Source organism: Callospermophilus lateralis, chromosome 2 (assembly GCF_048772815.1).
Source record: "Callospermophilus lateralis isolate mCalLat2 chromosome 2, mCalLat2.hap1, whole genome shotgun sequence".
Taxonomy (NCBI): Eukaryota; Metazoa; Chordata; class Mammalia; order Rodentia; family Sciuridae; genus Callospermophilus; species Callospermophilus lateralis.
In genome coordinates, this window is record NC_135306.1 from 81,943,563 (window position 1) to 81,966,538 (window position 22,976).

At 34.1% G+C, this 22,976-nt stretch overlaps 1 protein-coding gene across 1 annotated transcript in view; it reads right to left on the bottom strand.

Moving 5' to 3' along the window:
• Window positions 1–22,976, bottom strand: part of Ubqln1 (ubiquilin 1) — a 44,311-nt gene that overhangs the window by 11,170 nt on the left and 10,165 nt on the right. Inside the window, exons 2-6 of the mRNA XM_076846094.2 lie at window positions 14,493–14,644; window positions 12,047–12,162; window positions 8,169–8,431; window positions 6,999–7,157; window positions 6,604–6,838 (exon numbers count right to left, since the gene is read on the bottom strand). Of these exons, the coding sequence (XP_076702209.1) occupies window positions 6,604–6,838; window positions 6,999–7,157; window positions 8,169–8,431; window positions 12,047–12,162; window positions 14,493–14,644 (925 nt within the window). The remainder of the gene's footprint in view (window positions 1–6,603; window positions 6,839–6,998; window positions 7,158–8,168; window positions 8,432–12,046; window positions 12,163–14,492; window positions 14,645–22,976) is intronic.

Below are 22,976 nucleotides of genomic sequence, written 5' to 3' on the forward strand. Positions count from 1 at the left end.
TGGCTAGCCTCTATTGTAGATCCTCGCTTCCTAGCTTAGGGAGCCTGAGATAGAGGGCAGAGGAGCCATCCCAGAGCTTGGTTTAAAGGTACATTGTGTGTCTGTGTTTTATTTCTAACTCCCTGAGAATTTCCCCTGAGTGATCTAACAGTTTATCACCCAATATTCTAAAACTTATTATGTTAACTCATTAGCTTTGTCATTTTCCGTTATTCCATCTAATGTACTTTTATCAGGCATAATACACTTGACTCTTCCCTTTGACTTTCTAGTTTATATAATACTGTTTATAATAATTTGTTTTTCCTATTTTCAAGTTGGAAGCATCAACTTAGTTTTTCCATATCCTAGAATCCAAGAAGTATTATAAGGTTGGCAAACTACAGCCTGCACAGCAAATTTGGCACACAACCTATTTTTGTATAACCCATAAGGTAAAAACTGTTTTTACATTTTCAAATGGTTGGGGGGTTGGGGGGGGGGGGATCTAATGAATTTAAATATTTTGTGACATGTGAAAAGTATCTGAAATTCAAATTTTACTGTCTGTAAATCCTATTTTATTGGAACAGTCATGCTGACTTGTTTATTATCTATGGGCACACTTTTGTACTACAAAAGCAGAGTTGGAATACTTGCAACAGAGTATAGCACTATCACTGCTTCATATTGCTGCTCAGTGTGCCACAAACAAGAGTCAGTCAGTTATAATTCATGTCACATGAAATTGCTGTAGCATCTTTTTTTTTTTTACTACCAGGGCATACCAATCATATCAAAAGAAAATAAGCGGGGTGCGGGGGGTGGAGTATAAATGAGACGGCAAAACACTGTGTTTATTATGAAATGACACTGAAGACTACAACATACACAGAGATTGCCACACTAAGCACTAATCACAATATTCCCTACTCACAAGAAAGCAATGGTGAGGAAAAATATCAAAATTTAAATATCTTATCACAGCTTAATTTCCTCATGAAAATAAGGCTGGAACCAGAGCTAAGTTTCCAAGTGGCTTATTTATTAGCCAATTAAGGAAAGTCATCTACCAACAGTGATTAATTAGCAAACTTAATTAAATTTTAATTGTAGCAGCCAAATAAATCTTAACTTTAAAGTCTACTGACCTTCTGGGAGAACAGTCTTTTCTCAAAGAGTTAAAGACATTGAGCACAACAACAATATGCAATTTAAAACAACATAAATGATTCCGAGTGATATTCCATGGTTACTGATGAGTCAACAGATGTTACTGATATTACTTAGATCTATTGTACTTGAGAAGTCAATGCCAAGTCTGAAGTGACTGAAAATTTGGTTTCATATAAAAAATCTGCATGGAACAACTGAAGTGAGACTATTTTCAAAGCTGACAAAATATTAGCACTTTGGAACAATCTGAAGTAGATGTAAGATGGTGATAAAAATACATATAAGGGTTGAGTTGGATCAATCTACAAAGCTTATAAAAATAACAAGGTAGTTAACAACTATGGTTATTCATTATTTTATTCACCAGCAGATAATCTGCAAAATATTTTAGTCTGTGATGTTACTGAACTAGATGGAGTATCCATGATGAACACCATTTACTCTTATAAACTTAATAGTCAATCCCATAAATTTTTATTAGAAATAGTTCAATATCCTTACATGCCCAAATACAGTGGCTTCACAGAGATAAAGTTTCATGACTCAGATTAAAATTTTTTTAAATGAGAACCACAACAAAACCAACATCATTAAACATTTAGAAACTTTAAAAATTAGTTTTTTTCTAGAGAGTTGGTAATTTATCATTTACATGTGAAACTCACACTGCAGTCAAGTCATTCTGACACCTAAAACTGTTTGAATCACAAGGAAAGTCAAACTGGTTTTTTTGTGTGTGTGCTAACAAAAACTGCAACAAGGAGGTGGGGTTGTGGCTCAGAGGTAAAGCGCTTGCCTAGCATGCGTGAGGCGCTGGGTTTGATTCTCAGCACCACATTAAAAAATAAATTAATTAAAAGTATATAAAAAAAAAACTGCAACAAGATCTCCCTTCCCACAAATTTGCAGACTTATTTTTGAGTTCATATAACCAGTAGCACTTTCAGCTCCAACCCAAGTGTAAAGGAACTTTCACATTTTAAAATTCACTGAACTGTGTGATTGAGGAAATACTACTTTAAATTTGAAGTGATTAATCTACAATGCAATGGCATGCTAAAGTCAAAGAATCTAGCAAAATTCTACACATGCCTTTCCCAACTGATAAATATGCTATTAAAATCATAATTTTGAAATAAACTCATATTTTAAATGAAATAAAAATCTCATTACCTGTCAGTATTAACTGGTGAACATTTACAATTTTGGTTAAAAAAAAAATAACACTGTGAACCCCAATTAAACAAAATGGTATCCTCTAAAAGTTCATTCCTCTCATTAGGAGATATGTATGAGAAAAACACTGTACTTAATTATTTCTATATTTTTATTTGCACCAATAAAAAAAAATCTGTGGAATTTTGTTCTTCCATGATGTAATAGTCTTAATTTTTGCCTCTTGGCATGCAAAACCTCAAGTATTATCTGAGCCTTTACATGAAAAGTTTGCTAGTTCTTCACTTTCTACACTATTAAATTTTTATAGGAAAAAGTCAAGAATTTTGACTGTTACATGCATATATGCATTCATACATATAATACACATGTCAAAATTTAAAGAGTTGAGTTAGAATCATAATAGTGATCTACATGCTGACAACTGGACAGGCTGGCAGAATAAACTCATTTTTCTTATTTATTTTAATTTGATGGGAACACCATCATAAAATGTTAGAGCACTAAGTCATTAAATTAAAAACCTCAGTAAAAGTTGCAAAACTGATTTTTTGTATGTCAACACCCTGCTATTAAAAACTAACAGCCTACTGGTCAGGATATTTGATTAAATCTTTGTTCTGATTGTTCCACATAGCATTTAAAGTAGGAACAAAGCATCTCTCTCAAAAGAACTGGTAATAAGAATTAAATAAGTAAGCAGAATACAGGATTCTTTCTTTTTCTTGATTTAAAAATGGTTACTGGGCTAGAGTTGCGGCTCAGTGATAGAGCACTTGTCTGGCATGTGTGAGGCACTGGGTTCAATTCTCAACACCACATATAAATAAATAAATAGGTAGATAAATAAATACATAAGGTCTACTAATAACTAAAAAAGAAATTTAAAAAAATAAAAATAGTATTACTTAAAGCCAGGCACAGTGGCTCATGCCTGTAATCCCAGCTATTCGGGAGGCTGAGGCAGGAGGATAGCTAATTTGAGGCCTGGCAACTTAGTGAGACCAGACTCAAAATAAGGGATGAGGATGTAGTTCAGCATCCATGGTTCAATCCCAGGATCAACACACACACACACACACACACACACACACACACACACACACACACAAAGTTGTACTTGAATTTTTATAAAACCTATACTATTATCCAGAAACCCCAGGATATCCACTGGGTTCTATAAAAGAACATATACCACTGGGATCATCAATTACTCTCCTCATTCTGATTCTTCCCTCAGCAATGAGTTTTTAAAATGTTCCTCACCTAGAATATCATTTTTCCACTTCCTCTGCCAAAACAAAAGTATTTTTTAAAATATATCTAGGTCTGCTCATATAAGGGAAGTGCTACTATACTTCCATTTCTTCTATTTATATGCCAAGTATACAGTTAAGAGAAGTACCCCCAAAAGCCTATGTCTTAGAGGATTAGTTCCCAGCCTATGGTGCTAGGAGAGGTGGCAAAAACTTTAAAAGGTGAGGCCAGAGGAAAGATCACTGAGGGTGTGCACTTGAAGGGGACATTAGACCCTAGTCTCTACTCTTTCTTTCTTCTTTTGCTCTCCAGCTGCCATAAAGTGATCAGCTTCCTTTGTCACTCCTTCCTGCCATAATGTACTACCTCTCCATAGGACCAAATGCAATGGGCCAAGTGACCATGGAGAGAAACCTCTGAAACCATAACCCAAAATAAATCTTCCTTCTTTTAAGTTGATCTATCTCAGGTACACAATACAGTAACACAAAGCTACTAAAGGACTAATCCTGTCACTGTGACTAATGATCACAGACCAAATTCACGGAAAACACTAACATCTGAATTTTAACTATATGGATGGTTTTTTTTGGTTTTGTTTTTGTTTTCTTGTAGTTGTAGATGGACAGAATGCCTTTATTCTATTTTTTATTTATTTAATTTTTTTAGTTGCAGATGGACACAATATCTTTATTTTTTAGTTGCAATTGGACACAATACCTTTATTTTATTTATTTAATTTTATGTGATACTGAGGATGGAACCCAGCACCTCTCACTTGCTAGGCGAGCATTTTACCACTGAGCCACAACCCTAGCCCCTATTTATTTATTTTTCTGCGGTGATGAGGATTGAACCCAGTGCCTCATGCATACTAAGCAAGTTCTCTGCCACTGAGCTACAGCCCCAGCCCATATGAATAGTCTTTAAAAGGCATCCATTTATTGAGTCTAACCTATAGAAAAGTGGAAAAGTAAATCCCTTATCCACTCATACATCACAATCTCTAGAACCTTTACACAAACACAGATCTTAAAACCTTCCCATCCCTGAAAAATTATATGCCCCACAAGGTCTGGGGTTAAGACCTGAAAATCTAATTTTTATCAAATATGGGTACAGTACCTGTCAAGACTGGAAAAGATTGATCTAGAAAACAAAACCAGATTAAATCGAAGAAACGTGCTCTAGGAATAACAACACAGATAATTATGTGTTCCCTCTGCACTTCAGTTTATCTACTATTGAAATGATACTACCATCCACTTTTCTCAGCACTCTTATGAGCATGTGAAGACACAAAACTGCCTCTGGAAATCTTCAATAGCCCTTTCTACCACAATGCACACAAATGATTGACCATAACATATTTAAAGTTTCCTTTAGAAAAAAAAGTTTGCTGTCATCAATGGGCTTGAACATAGAAATGTATACGGCTTATCAGATGTCAGACTCCAAGGACCTTCCTATAGGCACCAGAAGCATTCACAAAAGAACCAAATTGTGTTCACTGAGAAACAATTATAAGATTCAAACCATTGTTCTACATAAACCAACACCTAAACCCAAGCCTTCAGAAAGAAATGGCCTAAAAAATGGACACACATCTAATAGTTCTATAGGTCTGGTTTGAGAACAGAGCAAAACTCAAGAAAGCACAATGCATAACATTCACCAAGAACAAGAAGCCCAACAATAGCAATTACCAAAGGATGGAGTCAAGACTAGTTCCTCCCAAAGATGGACATACTACCCAGATCCTCTAATTGTGCCTATCCTGGAGCCCTAGTTTATATGAATCATGTGACACCCTCTCCAATTCAACATATGCCCCAATTTTAAAGTCTCCACAGACCACTCTGTTGGCCACAAAATAGTTCCATTTGGCTGCTGCCAAGATCCTACCATATACTGCTTTTATCCCATCCAGGTTTTTCCAAGTTTCGATTCTAATTCCTTTTGCTCTTCATCTTTTATAAAGTTGAGAGAAGCTAGGCAAAATGGTCATACATACTGTAATATTCCCATGCAAGGGAATACTTTTTGACAAAAAGGAACAAACTAGAGAAACAACATGGATGAATTTCAAAACAAGTATATGAAAGTAAATAAGACACAAGCAGGGGAACCTAATCCACCGTGGCTGTCGATGTGGTGAAAAGAACTAAATAGAAAAAAGGCATAAAAAAAAATTTACTGGAGTGATGGAAATGTTTCATGTCCTAATCACAATGGCAGGCACCTGGTTATACAAATTCACTGAAATATGTAGACGCAGACACCTAAAATACACATTTTGCTTGGTACAGTGCACAAGCATATAAACCCAATGATTCAAGAGCTAGGACGCTCTTGAAACAGGAGGACTGAAAGTTCAAGATCAGCTTCAGAAATTAAAGAGGTCAAGCAACTTAAGAGTAGTTTATCTTTTATTCCCCCTACTTCTCTGACAATAAACAAAGAGCTGCTTGTTTTTCTACCTTTTATTTTTCGGTCACCTTCTCAGTAATAATCTTATTTGCTCTGCATTACTTGAATGACCTCATAATCAAGTTCCCTTCATTAACTTTTGGTTTCTCCAATACATAATTCAAATAGTAACAATAGTACTTCCTTCATCATTCCTCTGTTTAAATCTTTCCCTGTGTAAGTTCTGGAGATCTACAGTATAGCATAATGACTATAATTAATAACAATGTACTATATACTTGGAAACTGCTAATAACTTTATTCTCACCACAGGAAAAAACATAAGTGTATGAAGTGACAGATGCTAATCAGCTTGATTTAATCACTCCACAATATATACATATATCAAAACATACTATACTCCACAAGTGTATACAACTTAAAAATCCTTTCTCTGCCCCCCTAAAACACCCCACAAAACCTGCAACATTGAAAGATACTTCATAGAAGGTATACATCATCCACATACAAATAATACAGCAATACTTATAATCCCATTATAGGTGAAGACAACAATGAAAAAAGCATGAAGTGTTACACACATACCTCCTACTCCAGGCACCAAATTTGGCCCAGTAGTACTTTGTCCAGCAGTGCCACTGGTAGTACTACCAGCAGTGCCACTCACAGTGTTTGTAGTGCCACTAGAAGCTGATGAGCTCTGGGAAGCCTGTGGAGCCCATGGATTGGGTAAGGGATCTCTATTTTCTGTACGAGAAGGTTGACTACCTTCACCTGAGGATGTATTGCTCACTAAGGAAGCAAATGGATTACCGCCAAACTGTAATTTAAAAAAAAGACATGAAAATCGGAAATAAGCTTTTAAATAATAGATATAGAAACTATTTTTTAATGAAATCACATTCCCCACATTCCTCAATCACACACATATTTGCTTTAGAAGCTACTTTGGGACTTAAGCCTTGGAACCAGCGGATCACCTGCTCTTGTGCAGCACTCAGCATAGGTTCCTGAATGTCCGTGTACATGCGCCGCAAAGCATTATATCCCCCAGGAATACTTTCAAGGTTGCTCAAGGCTCGGTCCTGATTTCTCATCATTTCCTGCATCATTGCTGGATTCCTGGCAAGTTCCAATGTCTAAGGAAAAAAAAATATGTTTTAAAAAAAGACTGAAATCCATAAGAATTACCTTAGCCATTAACTACTGTTAAAGTTTATGGAAAGCTACTGTTTCAGACTAGCCTCTTCCACTATGCCCCAGTACACCAAACCAAACCAGAATGGAGTCACCTGTACTACATGTGCCTTGTAATCAAACTGAACTTGGAAGGTTAGTTTAAAAACAAAATGATAGATTCCAGATAACCTTAATCAGCATAATAGGAAAACAACTCTTTACAATGATCAATCTTCAATTTGCTTTTTGTTCCTTGTTTTTACTTTCTTTTTCTGTTCTTGTTTTTTAGTAAAAGGGTCTGAACCCAGGGGTTATTAACTGCTAAGCCACATCCCCAACCCTTTTTTGAGACAGGGCCTAAATAAATTGGTGAGATTGGCTTTGAACTTGTGATCCTCCTGCCTCAGTCTCTCAGGCCATTATGATTATAGGTGTGCACAACCACACCTGACTCCCTATTTCTACTTTTTTCAGCTATTTTTTTTTAATATCCCAGAAGCAAAATTCATTTGCTCTACTCATGAGAAGACTCACTTTATTTTACAGAATGAGGTATAAATCCAGATTCACAAAAGCCAATTTGAGCTTTACACCAAATTTATTATAATTTTTAAGTCAGAAAACTATTTTAAATAATTCATGGTAGATTTTACCTCAAAAAGTAAGCTACAATTCAAATAACATCAAAAAGAAAACATTTTGTTATGAATAAATTGCCCATATCCAGAACTGAACCTTTTGTTTCTTAAATCCTCAAAATAAGTGACTTTTAAATGTAGCATAAAAATCCTGGGTTCATATAGTCATCGGGAGCAGAGCTGTGGCTCAGTGGTGAAGTACATGCTTAGCATGTGTGAGGCACTGGATTCAAATCTCAGCACTATATAGTTATTAATTAATTAACTAAAGGTCCATCAAACACACACAAATAATTTTTGGGGTAAATAAACTGAAATTATTTTTCTACATACTTGTCTCATTATATCTGGATTATTCAGCATATGACTAATTTCTGGATTTCTCTGTATCAACTGCTGCATTTGTGGATTCGCCATAATTAACTGCCTCATTAGATCAGGATTTGAGAGCATGCTCTGGACGAAGGGATTTTCCATGATCTGGACCATCATTTCAGGGTTAGACAAAAGTTGTCGCTGCATTTGGCTCTGTAGTTCAGAGAAGTTGGTAGTATTCAAACCTAAGCTACTCAGACCTGCAAGTCCTCCAAGGCCACCTAACAGGGAAAAAAAACACATAAGAAATTTTAACATTACCATGCCTGTGCTAAAATATGAAGATTCAAAATATTATCTGACTCAATAGTCCAAGAAACAGTTTTAAAACAAAAACAGAGTTCCTATTACTCACAGACATTTTATTTCTATACCTGAAATTAGCCAAAACTAATACTGATGGCACTAGATTCAATTCTCAGCATCACATATAAATAAATAAAGGCCTATCAACAACTAAAAAAAATATTTTTTTAAAAAAAATGTATTTGGTCCTTCTCCTTGGTTCCTGACAGAGTTCCTAAAACCCTTAGAATTTTCAGAGTGGTAGGTGTGATGTCTTTTGTAATTCATAATAGACTTTTTTGATTTTTTAAAGCTAATTAGGCTTAAAAGCATAGGGTCCCTTCATAGCCACAGGACAGAGCTGGTCATCTGAAAGACCAAAGAATAACTTTGAGCCCCACCTACTGACTTCCAAGAAGGGAAGAGGATAGAGTTGAGAGACTGAGGTCTACACAAACTTTCTAAAAACATCTTTCAGGGTTGGTGAGAACACCTAGATAAGAGGAGAACAGTGTATTAATTAGGGTATGGAAGCTTTTTGCTCATCCTCTACCCCCCTCCATACCCACACACCTTGCCCTATTTACCTGTTCAAAGCTTTGTTCTGTTCCAGTTATATTTACTTGTTTATCATAAAGGATACAAGTAAAGTGTTTCCTGAGTTCTGAGAGACCTTCTAGCAAATTCTATACTGAGGGCCGCTGGACAAAGGAACTCCCAGTTTTATAGCTGATTCATCAAAAGTATAGGGTGGCCAGAAACTTCCAATTCATGTTTGAAGTGGGGATAGTCTAACATGTGAGTCCTGACAACTAACTTCTAATAAACAGTGTCAAAACTAAACTGAATGTACAACTATAATGCACCAATAAAAAATATGAGAAAAAAGACTGAATTGAACATTGAACATCCACAGCTGGTTTCCGAGAATTGGTTGGTATCAAAGCATCCCGGAAGATGCCAGCTAAAGAAAGTGGCGGGCGAGACCCCACACAGGACTATACTTCTGTCTTCCACAACCCTAACTTAAATTAACAAGTAAAATGCACTATAAATTCTTGTTAAACTGCTGCTGCCAATCAAGGAGACAGAAAGCCAGGAACATCTAAAAATAGAGAGGGGGGAGAGGGAGGGAGGAGAGAGGGAGAGAGGGGGGGAGAGAGAGAGAGAGAAAGAGAGAGAAACCCGTAGCACACAAGGAAGATTTGTAACAAGAAATTAAACTTTGTTATAATAAGCCACAGTGTTTGGGGTTATCTATTAAGACCAGACAACCTACTATAACTTCTGAAATGGGTAATAAATAAGGATGGAGCAGACAGGCATGGGTTATATCTTGAAAATCTTTCAAGAGAACTGAAACATTTTAAGCAGAAAAGCCACCGAAGATGATATTCTAACAGCACTATAGAAATGAATCAGAGCAAACATTATGAATGAAAAAATTAAGGATCTACATCCAGAGAGTACAATGAGAAATATCTACATAATGGAGGATACACAGACCAAGAGCCTCCATGGGGAAAAGAGGCAATTTTTTTTTTAATATTTGTTTTTTAGTTGTAGTTGGACACAATACATTTATTTTATTTACTTGTTTTTATGTGGTGCTGAGGATTAAAACCAGGGCCTCGCACCTGCTAGGTGAGTGCCCTACTGCTGAGACACAACCCCAGCTCTGGGAAAAGAGGCATTTGAAGAGCAAGATGTTATGTTTGTTTTGTTTTTCTTCCCCACATTTCTTTGTTTTCTAAAACATCAGGTGACTAAAAACAAATGAATATAAGACATGAGTTCAGAAGTGAGCTAAACTGAGGTAGAAATGTGGAGGAGCACCAGAATATAATAATGATGAAAAGATAATGTCACTCAGGGAGACTAAAAGAAGAAAGAATAAAAGAATTTCCCAGAATTCAGGGAAAATAATACCCACACCACGAAGGGGGGGGGAATCCTACAAGTGAGATAGAAAAGGACAGATTAGAAAGTTAACTATAGAAAAAACAATATCTAGGATTTACAGGAAGGATTTCAAGGAGAGATTTTGAAGCATTAGGAGTTGTAGCTCAGCAGCAGAGTGCTCACCTGTCATGCAAGGTTCAATCCTCAGCACCACATAAAAATAAATAAATAAAATGAAAGTACTGTGTCCAACTACAACAACAAAAAATACATTTACAAAAAAAAAGAGAGAGACTGATTTAAAAATCAAGGAATTTTCAGTGACATGATGGGACAAAAAAAAGTCAACTTAGTGAAGGGAAAATATACTCAAAAAAACAGAAAATGCCTTTTCTAAAGACAGCTGAGAAGGGAACCTACAGAGAGGATGGTAAGATTCAACAGCTTTACAGATAACAACCAGCAAAAGGAAAAGTTGAATATAGAAAAGAAAAAAGAGTAATTGACCAAAAAAAAGACAATGAGGTAAGAAGCCGGGGTAGGATTAAGACTAGAATTAATGGGATTACGGAGCTTTGTAGCTTCAAACAAATTAATTAAAAGCCTCTCTAGCCTTCAATATTCTTGTCTATGAAGTAAGGAAAGATGACATAAATTTACCTTAACAACATCCTTCATAAGTATGAACACTAATTATATCCTAATCTCTCTAGTGTTCATGTTAATAATTTTGCCATCTACTCCATGTTCGTACAAATATGTCAAAATATACTGTCATGTATAACTGAAAAGAACAAATAACAATAAATAATTTTGCCACCTAAAATTTACCTGCCTTAATCAAAGGAGACATTTAGCATAATACCTTTTTAAAATAAAAGCCACATTTTTTTAAAAAAAGTAAATATGAATATTCAAATTCATGCCATTCTCTAAAATCCTTCCATAGTATAACTGAATTAATAAACTACTTACAGAAAGGATACAAGGTATGTTATGATCTTGATATGTGAAAATTGTGCATATAAAAACAATGACATTTCAAGGTACTATACTAGACATACAATTTAAAGACTGAAAGAGGCTTTAAGTCATTCTTCTATCTATTTCAACTTTTGTTAGCTTCAGAATATTTTTTACTTTTCACAGAACTCCAATATAAAAAAAAAAAAAAACGGATACAAGAAAAGTAGTTTTAGCTAATATAAAAGATCCTTAACTGCTGGGCTTGCTCTCAGGCCACAGTCCTTCTATGCATTCAGGACAGTTAGAAAGTAATTAATATAGTCTAATTCTTTCATTTTACAAATGAAAAAAATTATTGATTACAGCTTATGATCAACAACTGGCTAAACTTCCTAAGAGGTAATTATGTAGTGGAGAGATCAGGTATACAAACACTACATCTTTCATTATGAAAGAGAACTGTGTCATTTATTGACGACTTATCAAATGCAAATGTAAGCTAATCAAATACACTTGTATTCCCAATTTTTCCTTAACACCATCAATTATAGAAGAAAACTACAGAAGGTTTTTAAAATTTGTTGTTAAAATTACTTAACATTTTATTCTGTCATTTATCTAAAGCTACCCTGGGAGGAAAAGGAGTTATTTGATTTCTACAAAAAATGATTAACACCACTTACCTAAACCAAAAGGGTTGCTAGTTGTAGAACCAGATGTTGAATTACTATTAGGAGCTGAAGAGGTGGTAACATTGTTTCCAGTGGTATTTGTTTGCTGAGCTGAATGGTCTTGAGGCCTAGAGAAAATAATTGAATCAAAGTAAGCAGTAGAGTTAATTATTTTTAAAAGAACCTCTGATATCCCAATATCCAGAATCAAAGGGTAAATTCCAGATTCAAATTATCATAAAAATAACTAAGGACTAGGGGGGGAAAAAAGCAGAAACATAGTAAAACCTTATACAAATACAAAATATACACAATTGGCCCTCCTCTTTGAGTATGATATACACATAAATATGTGTGTGTGTGTGTGTATATATATAATATATATAATAAATATTTTATTACTTTCCAATATACTGATTACATCTTAAGAAAGGGAGAGAGGTTACACCTTACAGAAGATAATCGATGATTGGTCACATCTACAAAGCTTAACTATATAAGGAACTTTTTATCTATCCCCTTCTAATTCTACAGGGCTGGGGGCCAGTTTTACTTTGATCCTTGAAATTTGTAAAACTAAATAAGAAGAAAGAATTCATCAAAGCCGGGCACGGTGGCACACGCCTATAATCCTAGTGGCTTGGGAGACTGAGGTAGGAGGATGAGTTTGAAGCCAAGTCTCAGCAACTTGGCGAGACATAGTAAGACCTTATCTCTAAATAAAATATAGAAAAGGGTTAGGAGTGTGGCTCAGTGGCTTTAAAACCTTTAAAAAAAAAAGATTCACAAAAAAAGTTGAAAAGGTTGAGATAGAATTAACTAAATCTATGGCTTCTTTTTGATTCCAAGATGTATAGTTTTCATTTTAATTGTGAAAACAGTATCTTGACTTACAACTACTTGTACAGTCAGGCATCAACTCTAATGCCTGCACACATGTCCCTCTGTAGTACTGAGTGACTGAGTAGACATAGCATACACATTGAGTTAGATTACCACATGGAGTGTCCTCAGAAAATCACACCATTAATTGTCACTGAAAGATATTATTATGTGTATATAGAGGAGCACAGAACAGGAACAGGAGAAATAAGTTTTTTCATTAGTAAAGGAAATAATTGTTTTGGGGGGAACACCAGAATAAAAACTTGACTAGATATCAATAGCTGGAAGAAAATCCTGGAGAACATACCATAGTTCTCAAGAAATGTTGTACCATTGATGATCTTGACAGAACAGATTTTGATATCATAGGGAAAATATGGACAATGATGACTTGGTCAAAAGAGGATTCAGAAGACTTACAACCAATGTGAAGTAATTTTAGAAAGGCTTTAACCAATTTATGTCATTTATATCTTTTTGTATGTACACAAGTGATATGATAAAATCCCATACCCAAATAAGTCTAAAGTCACTCTATTATGGTTTGGATGAGATGTCCCCTCACTTGTGAGACAATGCAAGAAGTTTTATACCAGTGTAACTCCACATCAAGTTCAACCAGAATAGCATCCGAATTAGAATAAGTTATACTTTATGTATGTATAATATGTCAAAATACACTCTACTGTCATAATACATATCTAAAAAAGAACAAATTTTTTAAAAGATCTCAGTAAAATATAAACTTAAAACCTTAAAATCAGTGCATTAATCCCTTGATAGACATAAACTCAATGATGGTTCTGTAAGCAGATAGGGTGTGGCTAGAGGAGGTAGGTCATTGGAGGGTATGCCTATAGGATTAATATTTTGTCCCTGGTAAGCATTGTCTGTCTGTCTGTCCCTCTCTCTGCTTCCTGATGGCCATGTCCTGAGCTACTTTCCTCTTCTGCCATGATGTTCTGCCATACCTTGGGCTCTGAGCAATGGAGTCAGCTATCTACAGACTGAGACCTCTAAAAACGTGAGCCCCAAATATACTTTTCTTCCTCTAAAATTGTTCTTGTAGGATCTTTTGATCACAGCAGTAAAAATTCAGATTAAAACACACTCCATCAGTAAAAGATAAAATAAAATTGTGACAAGAAAATTCCAGCTTAATTAGGAGTATTCTGAGTGACATACAAAATAAAGGTCTCTCTTAAAAGCTGATGGTGCTCAATTTAATGAAATATGCTTACTAATTTGTAGTTTGCTAAGATACCCAAGATCTTTGTCTAAAAATTTCCCTAAAACAAAAATAACTAAAAATGTATTAACTTGCTTGTTCTCCAATTCAAATAACTTAGATATGATGACTGAATACTGCTGAATCCTCTAAAGTATTAAATGATTATCTGACAATGTTTAAGTGCTACTGTTTTTAAAACATTTTATCAACAGTAACAGAGAAAGGAATTTTAATATTTAAATATTAATGACACAGAAAGTCCTTTAAAGTCAAGACTTTTTTTTAAAAGAGAAATATAAATATTTATTACAGTTTAAAGATATGTGTCTTCTAAAACCATACCTGTTTTGTGTTTTGATGACAAGGTGAACGGTAAGTCCATCATGAATTCCATGCTGACTCAAAGTATCTTGATCTTTTAAAATTTTTCCAGCAAATATCAACACAAGTTGGTCAGTATGTGATTTAAAACGTTTAGAGATTTCTTCCTTGAACTAAATAAGATAAAAATAAATATGTATTACAATTTAGTTTCTAAAAGTACCTCAAATTCAAACAATACAACAACACATCTTTTCTGTGTTAAATTACCACTTATCTCTAACAAAAATCTTATTTTGATGTACATATTTTATACTCTATCTTCTGCTAAAGTCTTAACAGTTCATCGCTTCCAATATCCTTTTCTTTAAAGTCAATGGGACCAAATTTAGTTCAAGCCACAAATTACAAGTTTACAATAAGCTATTCCTCAGATTTCCACCTCCAGTTCTGCTCCTTTACTTCTAATTGCATACATGTACAGCCAACCTCATGGTCTATTATACCAACTATCCATAGTAATTTTTGCATTCAACAATTAACAAGTACTACTATGAAGAAACAAAATAAAAAGTAAAAATCTTTCCCTGAAAGTTAGTAGTCCATTGAGAATAAGTCAAGTACATTACAAAGTACAGAGGAACACAGAAGGCAATTCGACAAGGCTTTCCAGAAGTGAAAAATCAAAAAGAGATTAGGAAGTGTCCACGAAAACCTGGAGAGGATTATCTAAAAACATGCAAAAACAGGAGAGAAAAGAACCTGATAATAGAACCATAAGCTAATATAATAGTTCACCGTTTCTCACCGTTTCTCAAATTTTTACTAAAATCACTAGAACACTTAGGCTTACCCAACTGTTCAAATCAGAAAAACTTCACAATGGACCTAGGAATCTACATTAACAGACTGCCTCAAGGAATCAGTCCAAATTTTTTTAAAAAAATAACCCTCTTCAAATCATTCTATGTGACTGCCTTCCAGCAGTGAAACTAAGACAGCAGTACTGCTAAGGAGATTTTTTTGGAAATAAATGGGTCATAAAACAAACCTTGGAAATTTCAAGTAATTAAATCAAAAGTATAAGAATGGTATTATATTAGAAATCGGTAACAGAAAATGGGTGACACACTGGGGAGTGATAATGACCAAATTATACTGTTATATCATGTGTATCTATAAATATAGAACAACGAAGCCCACAATTAAGTATACCAATAAATATAATGCATCAAAAATATATTAGCTGGGATTGGGGATACGGCTCAAACGGTATCGCGCTCGCCTGGCATGCTTATGGCGCGGGTTCGATCCTCAGCACCACATACAAACAAAGATGTTGTGTCTGCTGAAAACTAAAAAATATTAAAAAATTCTCTCTTTCTCTAAAAAAAAAAAAAATATCTCTCTCTCTCTCTCTCTCTCTCTCTCTCTCTCTCTCTCCAGGAATGGGTCAAAAAGAACACTTGAGAAGAAGTTAGGAAAATATTTTCAACTGAGCAAAAAAGAGGTAAAACTGTTGAAATTTGTGATATGCAGCTAAATCAATGATTTAGGAAATATATAATATTAAAGGCTGATATTTAAGAAGAAAGGTCACATTACACAGTAAATTGAGTTTCCATCTTTAGAAATCAAACAGCAAACTAACCCAAAGGATAAGAACAGAAATCAATAAAACAGATGTACAAAACAAAAACCTTTTTAAAATCTCAGTAAAACTGATGAAACCTCTAGCTAGCTGTATCAAGAAAAAATCAGAAGACATAAATTAACAAAATCAAAAACAACAGAAAGGAAGCAAGCCTCATAGATTTTAAAAGATAAGAAATACTACAGAAAAATATCAACAACTTGAATAAAATGTACCAAATTTTTTTGAAAGATGCAACCAATCTACCAAAACACATTCAATCTTACAAAAACCAAAGAGAGAATCTTAAAATATTTCATGACACCAGTATTACCCTGATACCAAAACCAGTGAAAAGAGCATAAGAAAAAACATAAATGCAGAAATCCTCCAGAGAATACTACTAAACCAAATCCAGTTATACAGAAACAAGAAAAAAGTTTTAATGACCAAATAGGATAAGCCTGAATATGTGAGGCTAAGTCAACATTTGGGGGGAAAATAAAATCAATGTTAATTCACTACATTAACAGACAAAACAAGAAGAAAAACCACACAATCATATTAATCAACGCTGAAAATCATTTGACAGAGTTCATTCAAGACAAAATTCTCCACAAATTAGGAATAAAAAAGAGGCCTACTGACCTGGAATAAAGTGCATCTACAAAAAAAAAAAAATCTGTGGTTAACATCTCAAGGGTGAACCAATACCTTTAAAATCTGGAACAAGGCATGATGTCCACTCTCCCAAGAAGAAACACAAGTTCAAAGCCAGCCTTAGCAACTTAGCAAGGCCCTAAGCAAATTAGTGAAATGCTGTCTCAAAAACCAAAAGGGTTGGGGATGTATCTCAGAGGTAAAGTGCCCTGGGTTCAATCGCCAGTACAAAAAAAAAAAAAAGTCTACTTGATTCCCGAGAAAGGAAAAACTATGGAGATAGAAAAAGCATCAGGGATTGCTAGGGGTTAAAGAGAACAGGAAGAGCATATGTGTCAATTATACAGTTGTCAAATTTCACAGCATCTACACATACCAATACTGAACCTAATGTAAGCCATGGAGTTTGGGTAATGATATCTATGAAGACTCACCAATTATAATGAATGTACTACTCTGAAGCATGATGCTGATGGTGGAGAAAGTTGGAGGAAGGGGAAAGGATATGGTAACTATCTGTACTCTAAATTTTCCCATGAACCTAAAACTGCTTTAAGAAATAAAAAGTCTTCTTTTTCCCCTAATTCATGCTAAAAAATAAATATTTTTGAGACAATTGGGAACTTTAAGGAGAGTACATAGTGATGAAATTAAGGCAAATGGTAATGCAGGATAATATATTGACAATCTTTTTTCTTTTAAAAGAGTTCTTATCTTTCAGATAACATGACAATATATTAAGTGATAAGCTGATAAGGCTATTACAAAATAATAGGGAAAAGGGAAAAAGCCTTAAGGATAAGTAAGTAATCCTGAAACAACAACAGCTATGAGACTACCAAAGCTGGATGAAATAACTTAACTATTATTATCTCTACTTTCTGAGTTTTTATTTTCTTTTTTTATGGTGCTGGGGATTAAACCCAGGGTCTCACGCTTAGTAAGTGTGAGACCCTACCACTGAGCTATATCTCAAGCCCAATTTCTGTATGTTTAAAATTATCCATAATAAAAAAGAAACAAAAAACTTGAAATATACCAAAAAAAATGGAGAGAATCTGTTAGACACATTTAAAAGAGAGAAATTTGTCACCTAGCGACATACACCACAGGAGATATTAGAGTATTCAGGGATAAGAAAATGATTCTAGATAAATGAATAAAAAGACAATTAAAAGCGTGTGTGTGTGTGTGTGTGTGTGTGTATATGTATGTGTGTATGTATGTATGTATGTGTATATATATATATATATATATATATATATATATATATATATATATATAATCTAAGTTAAAATTGATTTTATAAAGCCCTAGAAAGTCTTCTGTCCTGTGACAGGGAGGGAGAGACAGAAGAAAGGAAAATCTAAGAGGGTGTAAATGGAATTCTACTGCTCTACAGTCTGCATTATCTGAAAAGATTTACTAATTTAGACATTTCATAAGATTACTAAGATTTACTAATTTAGACATTTCATAAATTAAGATTCATATGGTAATCTCCAGGATATAAAAACAGTATACATCTACCAACCTAAATGGGAAGAAACTGAAATAATACAAAATACTCAATTCAAAGAAGAGAAAAAAGCATAGAATAGGTAGGAAAAATAAAAATCAAATGGTAAATGTAAACCAGAAGTATCAATGACTACATAAGACTGTCTGTGGAAAGATGGAACTGCCAGACTGGATTTTAGAACCAAACTTCATGATGCTTTTAAAAAGACAAATTTATAAAAGGTTGAAGTAAAAATAATGGATAGAGTCCGTGCAAAAACTAACCAAAGAAAGCCAGCAAGGCTTATTCTAACAGACAAAGCAGACTTAACACAAAAGCAACCAATGCATGGCAACATTATAAACAAACAAGATGATTAAAAACTTTAAACACACTTCATATTATAGCCTCAAAATATATAAAACAAAAGTAAATGGAACTACAAAGAAAAACAGACAAATCCACTCAGAAGATTTTAACACATTTATCTCAGTAACTGACAGACTACAATGAGAAAAACTTACTAAGGATATAAAAGACATAAACATTAACAAATGATCTAACTGGCATAACTAAAATACTACACCCAACAACTACAGAATAAGCATTCTTTTGAAGTACACTTACAAAATTAGATCATATGCTAAACCATAAAACAAATCAACATATTTCAAAGCATTAAAATCTTACCAAGTATGTATTCTGATCACATTAAAAACAGAACCAAAAAATGACTATAAATCAACAGTGTGATCCTACTGGAAAAGATTCTCTAAGTGAGATGATGGAAAGATCTAGCCATTAAAAAACAAAAAAAGCACAATAAATTGCACTATTATTAACAGAGTAAAAGGTAATTCAGAGAAAAAAATATCTGGAATACAAATAAGCAACAGCTGAAATCCACATTTTATAAAGAACGTCTTTAAATCACCAAAAAGTGACCCAACTGAAAAAAATCAGAGACTGCAAAAGAAACATTATCAAAATAGGGAAAATATAAAATACAGGAAAAGACGTTCTTTCTCTTTAATAGTCAGGTAAACTTAAAATTAAAACCAGCAACCCATCCACTAAGTGGTTCAAATTAAGAATATGACAGTGTTGCAGAGTATGTGAAGCAACTGAACTCTGTAGGTTGAATTAGTATATTTTAGAAAATATCGTATAATAGAAGCTGAAGATATGCTTACATTGTGACTCAACATTACATGTCCTCAAGTACACCAAAAACCACAAAGTTCAAACCAGGATTACTTATATTAGCCAAAAACTGAAAACAACTCAACTATCCCTCAATTGTAGAATAAATTATAGTATACTCGTTTAATAGAAAAATGACAACAAATGAACTATAGCCATATGTCATCATGGATACCCAAATGCTGAATAAAAGAGGCTAATCAACAAATGAAATCCAATTGTGTGATCTCATAAAGCAGAAGGAGGGAGCAAAATTCAGTGTCAAAAGTGAGAAGAGTGTTTACCTTTAGGAGGCGGTTTTATATAAGAAATAACAAGGTGACGTTTTGGGAGTTGATAATATTCTACATTCTTGACCTCTGTGCTAATACGTGGAGCTGTGCATTTATGTATGCATTCTTCTGTGCTACACTGTAATAAAGTTTTAAAAGTTGACTCTGAAGCAGGAAGTCAAAATACAAGTATTCACTTGACCTGAGCAATTTCAAATGATAAGTAAGAAATTAAAACATGCCTTGTCTTTGGCAAGTCATCTGAAAGGAACTGGAATGAAGAGGTCCTAGTTTTAGGCAGCAGACCACACTGGATAAGACATGAATAAAAGAAAATCACCCAAGAATCAAGAGATGACCATTCATGAGTACCACAGCACAGATGAGACCGGATATCCAAAACAGCAGCAATCACAGAAAATTGTGGAACATCAGTGAATAGTTCAGTTGAGCCCTTAGACATAGTTTAAAAATCATTTTATTATGCAGCAAAGCTGTTTTCTGACATAATGCACACATTATCTTGTTCAATTCTTACAAAAAAAAAAAAAAAAAACAACAACAACAACTCAAGAAATCAAAGTCCTAAAAGACTAGAACTGAGAAATCATCCTTTCACAAAATTACAGCTGCTGACAATTAATGTCACTGAATACTAGGAGGATCCTCCAAACTCATAGGACTCTTGGATCTTAGAAACACCTTAGGCTTGAAATATGGACTAATAGCACTGATGAAAATCAGAAAATGTTAAAAATGGTAACAGGATACAGCTATACTTATAGTACTATACAAAGGGCAACTATGTAATTTGACTACATTTTATATACTTCAGTTCTTATAAAAAAAAACTTTCCTACAATCAATGTCAACTAATTTAGGTATTATAACCACTCCCAAAATAGAAGACTAATGCAATTTTGATGTGTTCTTAGAACATTATCCAAAATTTGAAACAAGCAAAAACCAAGAGATTAAGAATTTTATAAATTCTGCCATTATTCCATCTGAAAACTTAATATTATACAATACCAGACACTTTCCCAAATAAAATGTATTTTATAAAATTTTAATCCAAATATGACTGAGTAAAAAATGTTTTATTATCTAAATGGTGTTTGCAGAAAGGTCAAAAATTCAACACATACTTAAAAGATTCTTATATTTCTATTCTGCTCCCTAAAAAAGGGAAAAGTAGATGGAAACAGCCAGTTTACACTGGCTTCAAAATTTCTAGAAATTTTCTCTCTAGCATTTGAACCTAACTTCCTTGTTGTTTTATGTACTACATGCTTATCGGACAGTAACAAAATAAAAACTGGAAGCTAACTAGTATTGACATTAATTTTAGAAAATCTCAAAGCTGCTTTAGACACTCCTCCTACCGAAATAAAAAAAAAAAATTATTTCAACAGCCTTTGCAAAATATTTTCACCTATTTAAAGAATAACTAAAACCATAAAGAATTTTTATCATTTCCATTAAACTGACTAGCTATTTAAGTTAAAGACTACAATGACCATCATTAACTCAAGATGAAGGATACATGATAGAATGGGCCTCTAAAGATCCATATTTCCTACAAATGTGCATGTCCTACTCTGGGCTTGCAATGACAACTTATAATAACCAACAGAAAACTACTAGAATTTTCCTCAAAACAGCCACAAGAATCAAAATCCTAATGCACCTTAATAGGCAATTTAATGATCTGAAAACCAACCCAGCATGGCCAAAAACAACGTTCAATAGCTCCTCATTTTCCCAACATCATCCAAAAGTCAAGAGTTTCACATTGGTGGATTCTCCAGTTAATTGACGTTTACCCATGTGAGCACCAAAATTGCTTTCCACCCTGAGGAATATAACTTTTTGATAATGATGAATGACTGGAATGAATATAAACTGCTGTTCGGTAATACAATAACTGTTCAAATTCTCAATGTCCTATATCTGCTTTTTTTGCCAGACTATCAGCTCATCTTTAACAGCATCCTCCTCCTCTCTATATTTGCTATTTTTTACTTGGGGAAGAAACAAACAAATAATCAAGGAAACCATACAATATACAATGCTGAAAAGAATATGAGGTGCTACCCTGAAACAAAATGCATTAAGATTATGATGCCAGCTTGCAGCTGTTCAAGGCCCACTTTGTTGTACTCTCTGTTCTTGGTCATTTGGGGGAAGAAAATATGACACAAACTTAGTTCATGTGGAAGACAGAACACTCAAAGTGTTAGCATATCAGGAAAATGTTTTTGAGACTACAGATTTAAATTCCCAAATCCTGGTTTTGCCACCTTCTAGCTGTGTAATGAGGGAGATGTTATCCGTTTCTAAGCCTTGGTTTCCTCATCAGTAAAATGGAGATAGTATTTTTTCTGCAGGGCTGATGGCAGCAAAATCAAGAGATGTATGTAACCTACCTGAGCAGAGTACTCATATTCTGGCAGACAAATATTACTGACCTAATTATGTGAGAATAAACTGTGAATTATAATCACTTTAAAAACCTGGTTGGGGCTAGGGGTACTGTTCAGCAGTAGACATCATGCTTACCACGTACCAGACCCTAGGTTCAATCCCCAGGACCAAAAAAGGACAGTGGGAAGGTGTTAATGTGACTAAGTTAGCTAAAAGACTGTTATCCTTTACAAATACCCCACAATCCAAATTTGTCAAACAGTTTATCTCTGTTCCTCCCTATTAATATCCTCAGGAAAAAAGAGAGAGAGAGAGAGAGAGAGAGAGAGAGAGAGAGAGAAATCTTGCAATCTATCAAAAAAGTAAACTAGCTGGGCAGGATGGCCCTATAATCCTGGTGAGTGAGGTAAGAGGATTTCAAGTTCAATGCTAGTGCCAGCAACTTGACAAGAACCTAAGCAATCTAGCAAGACCCTGTCTCAGAATAAAAAATAAAAAAGGCTGAGGATATGGCTCAGTAGTTAAGCCCTAGGTTTAATCCCAAGTACCAAAGAAAAAGTAAAATTTATTTAAACTTTGAAGATAAAACATACACATTAATTTCATTTCCTATAGAACCATATAGTAATAGCATTTAACAAGAATTTCCCAAATAGTATGAATAAAATACATCTCATATTCAAACATTTGCTAATTCAGTATTTTAATTGATAGGTCCTTGAGGAGTCTCTATTTTTAACCAGTTCCTTACTCAATATTGCTAGTATTACTTGGAAAAACCTCCAAGTTCAATAAACTTTCCATAAACA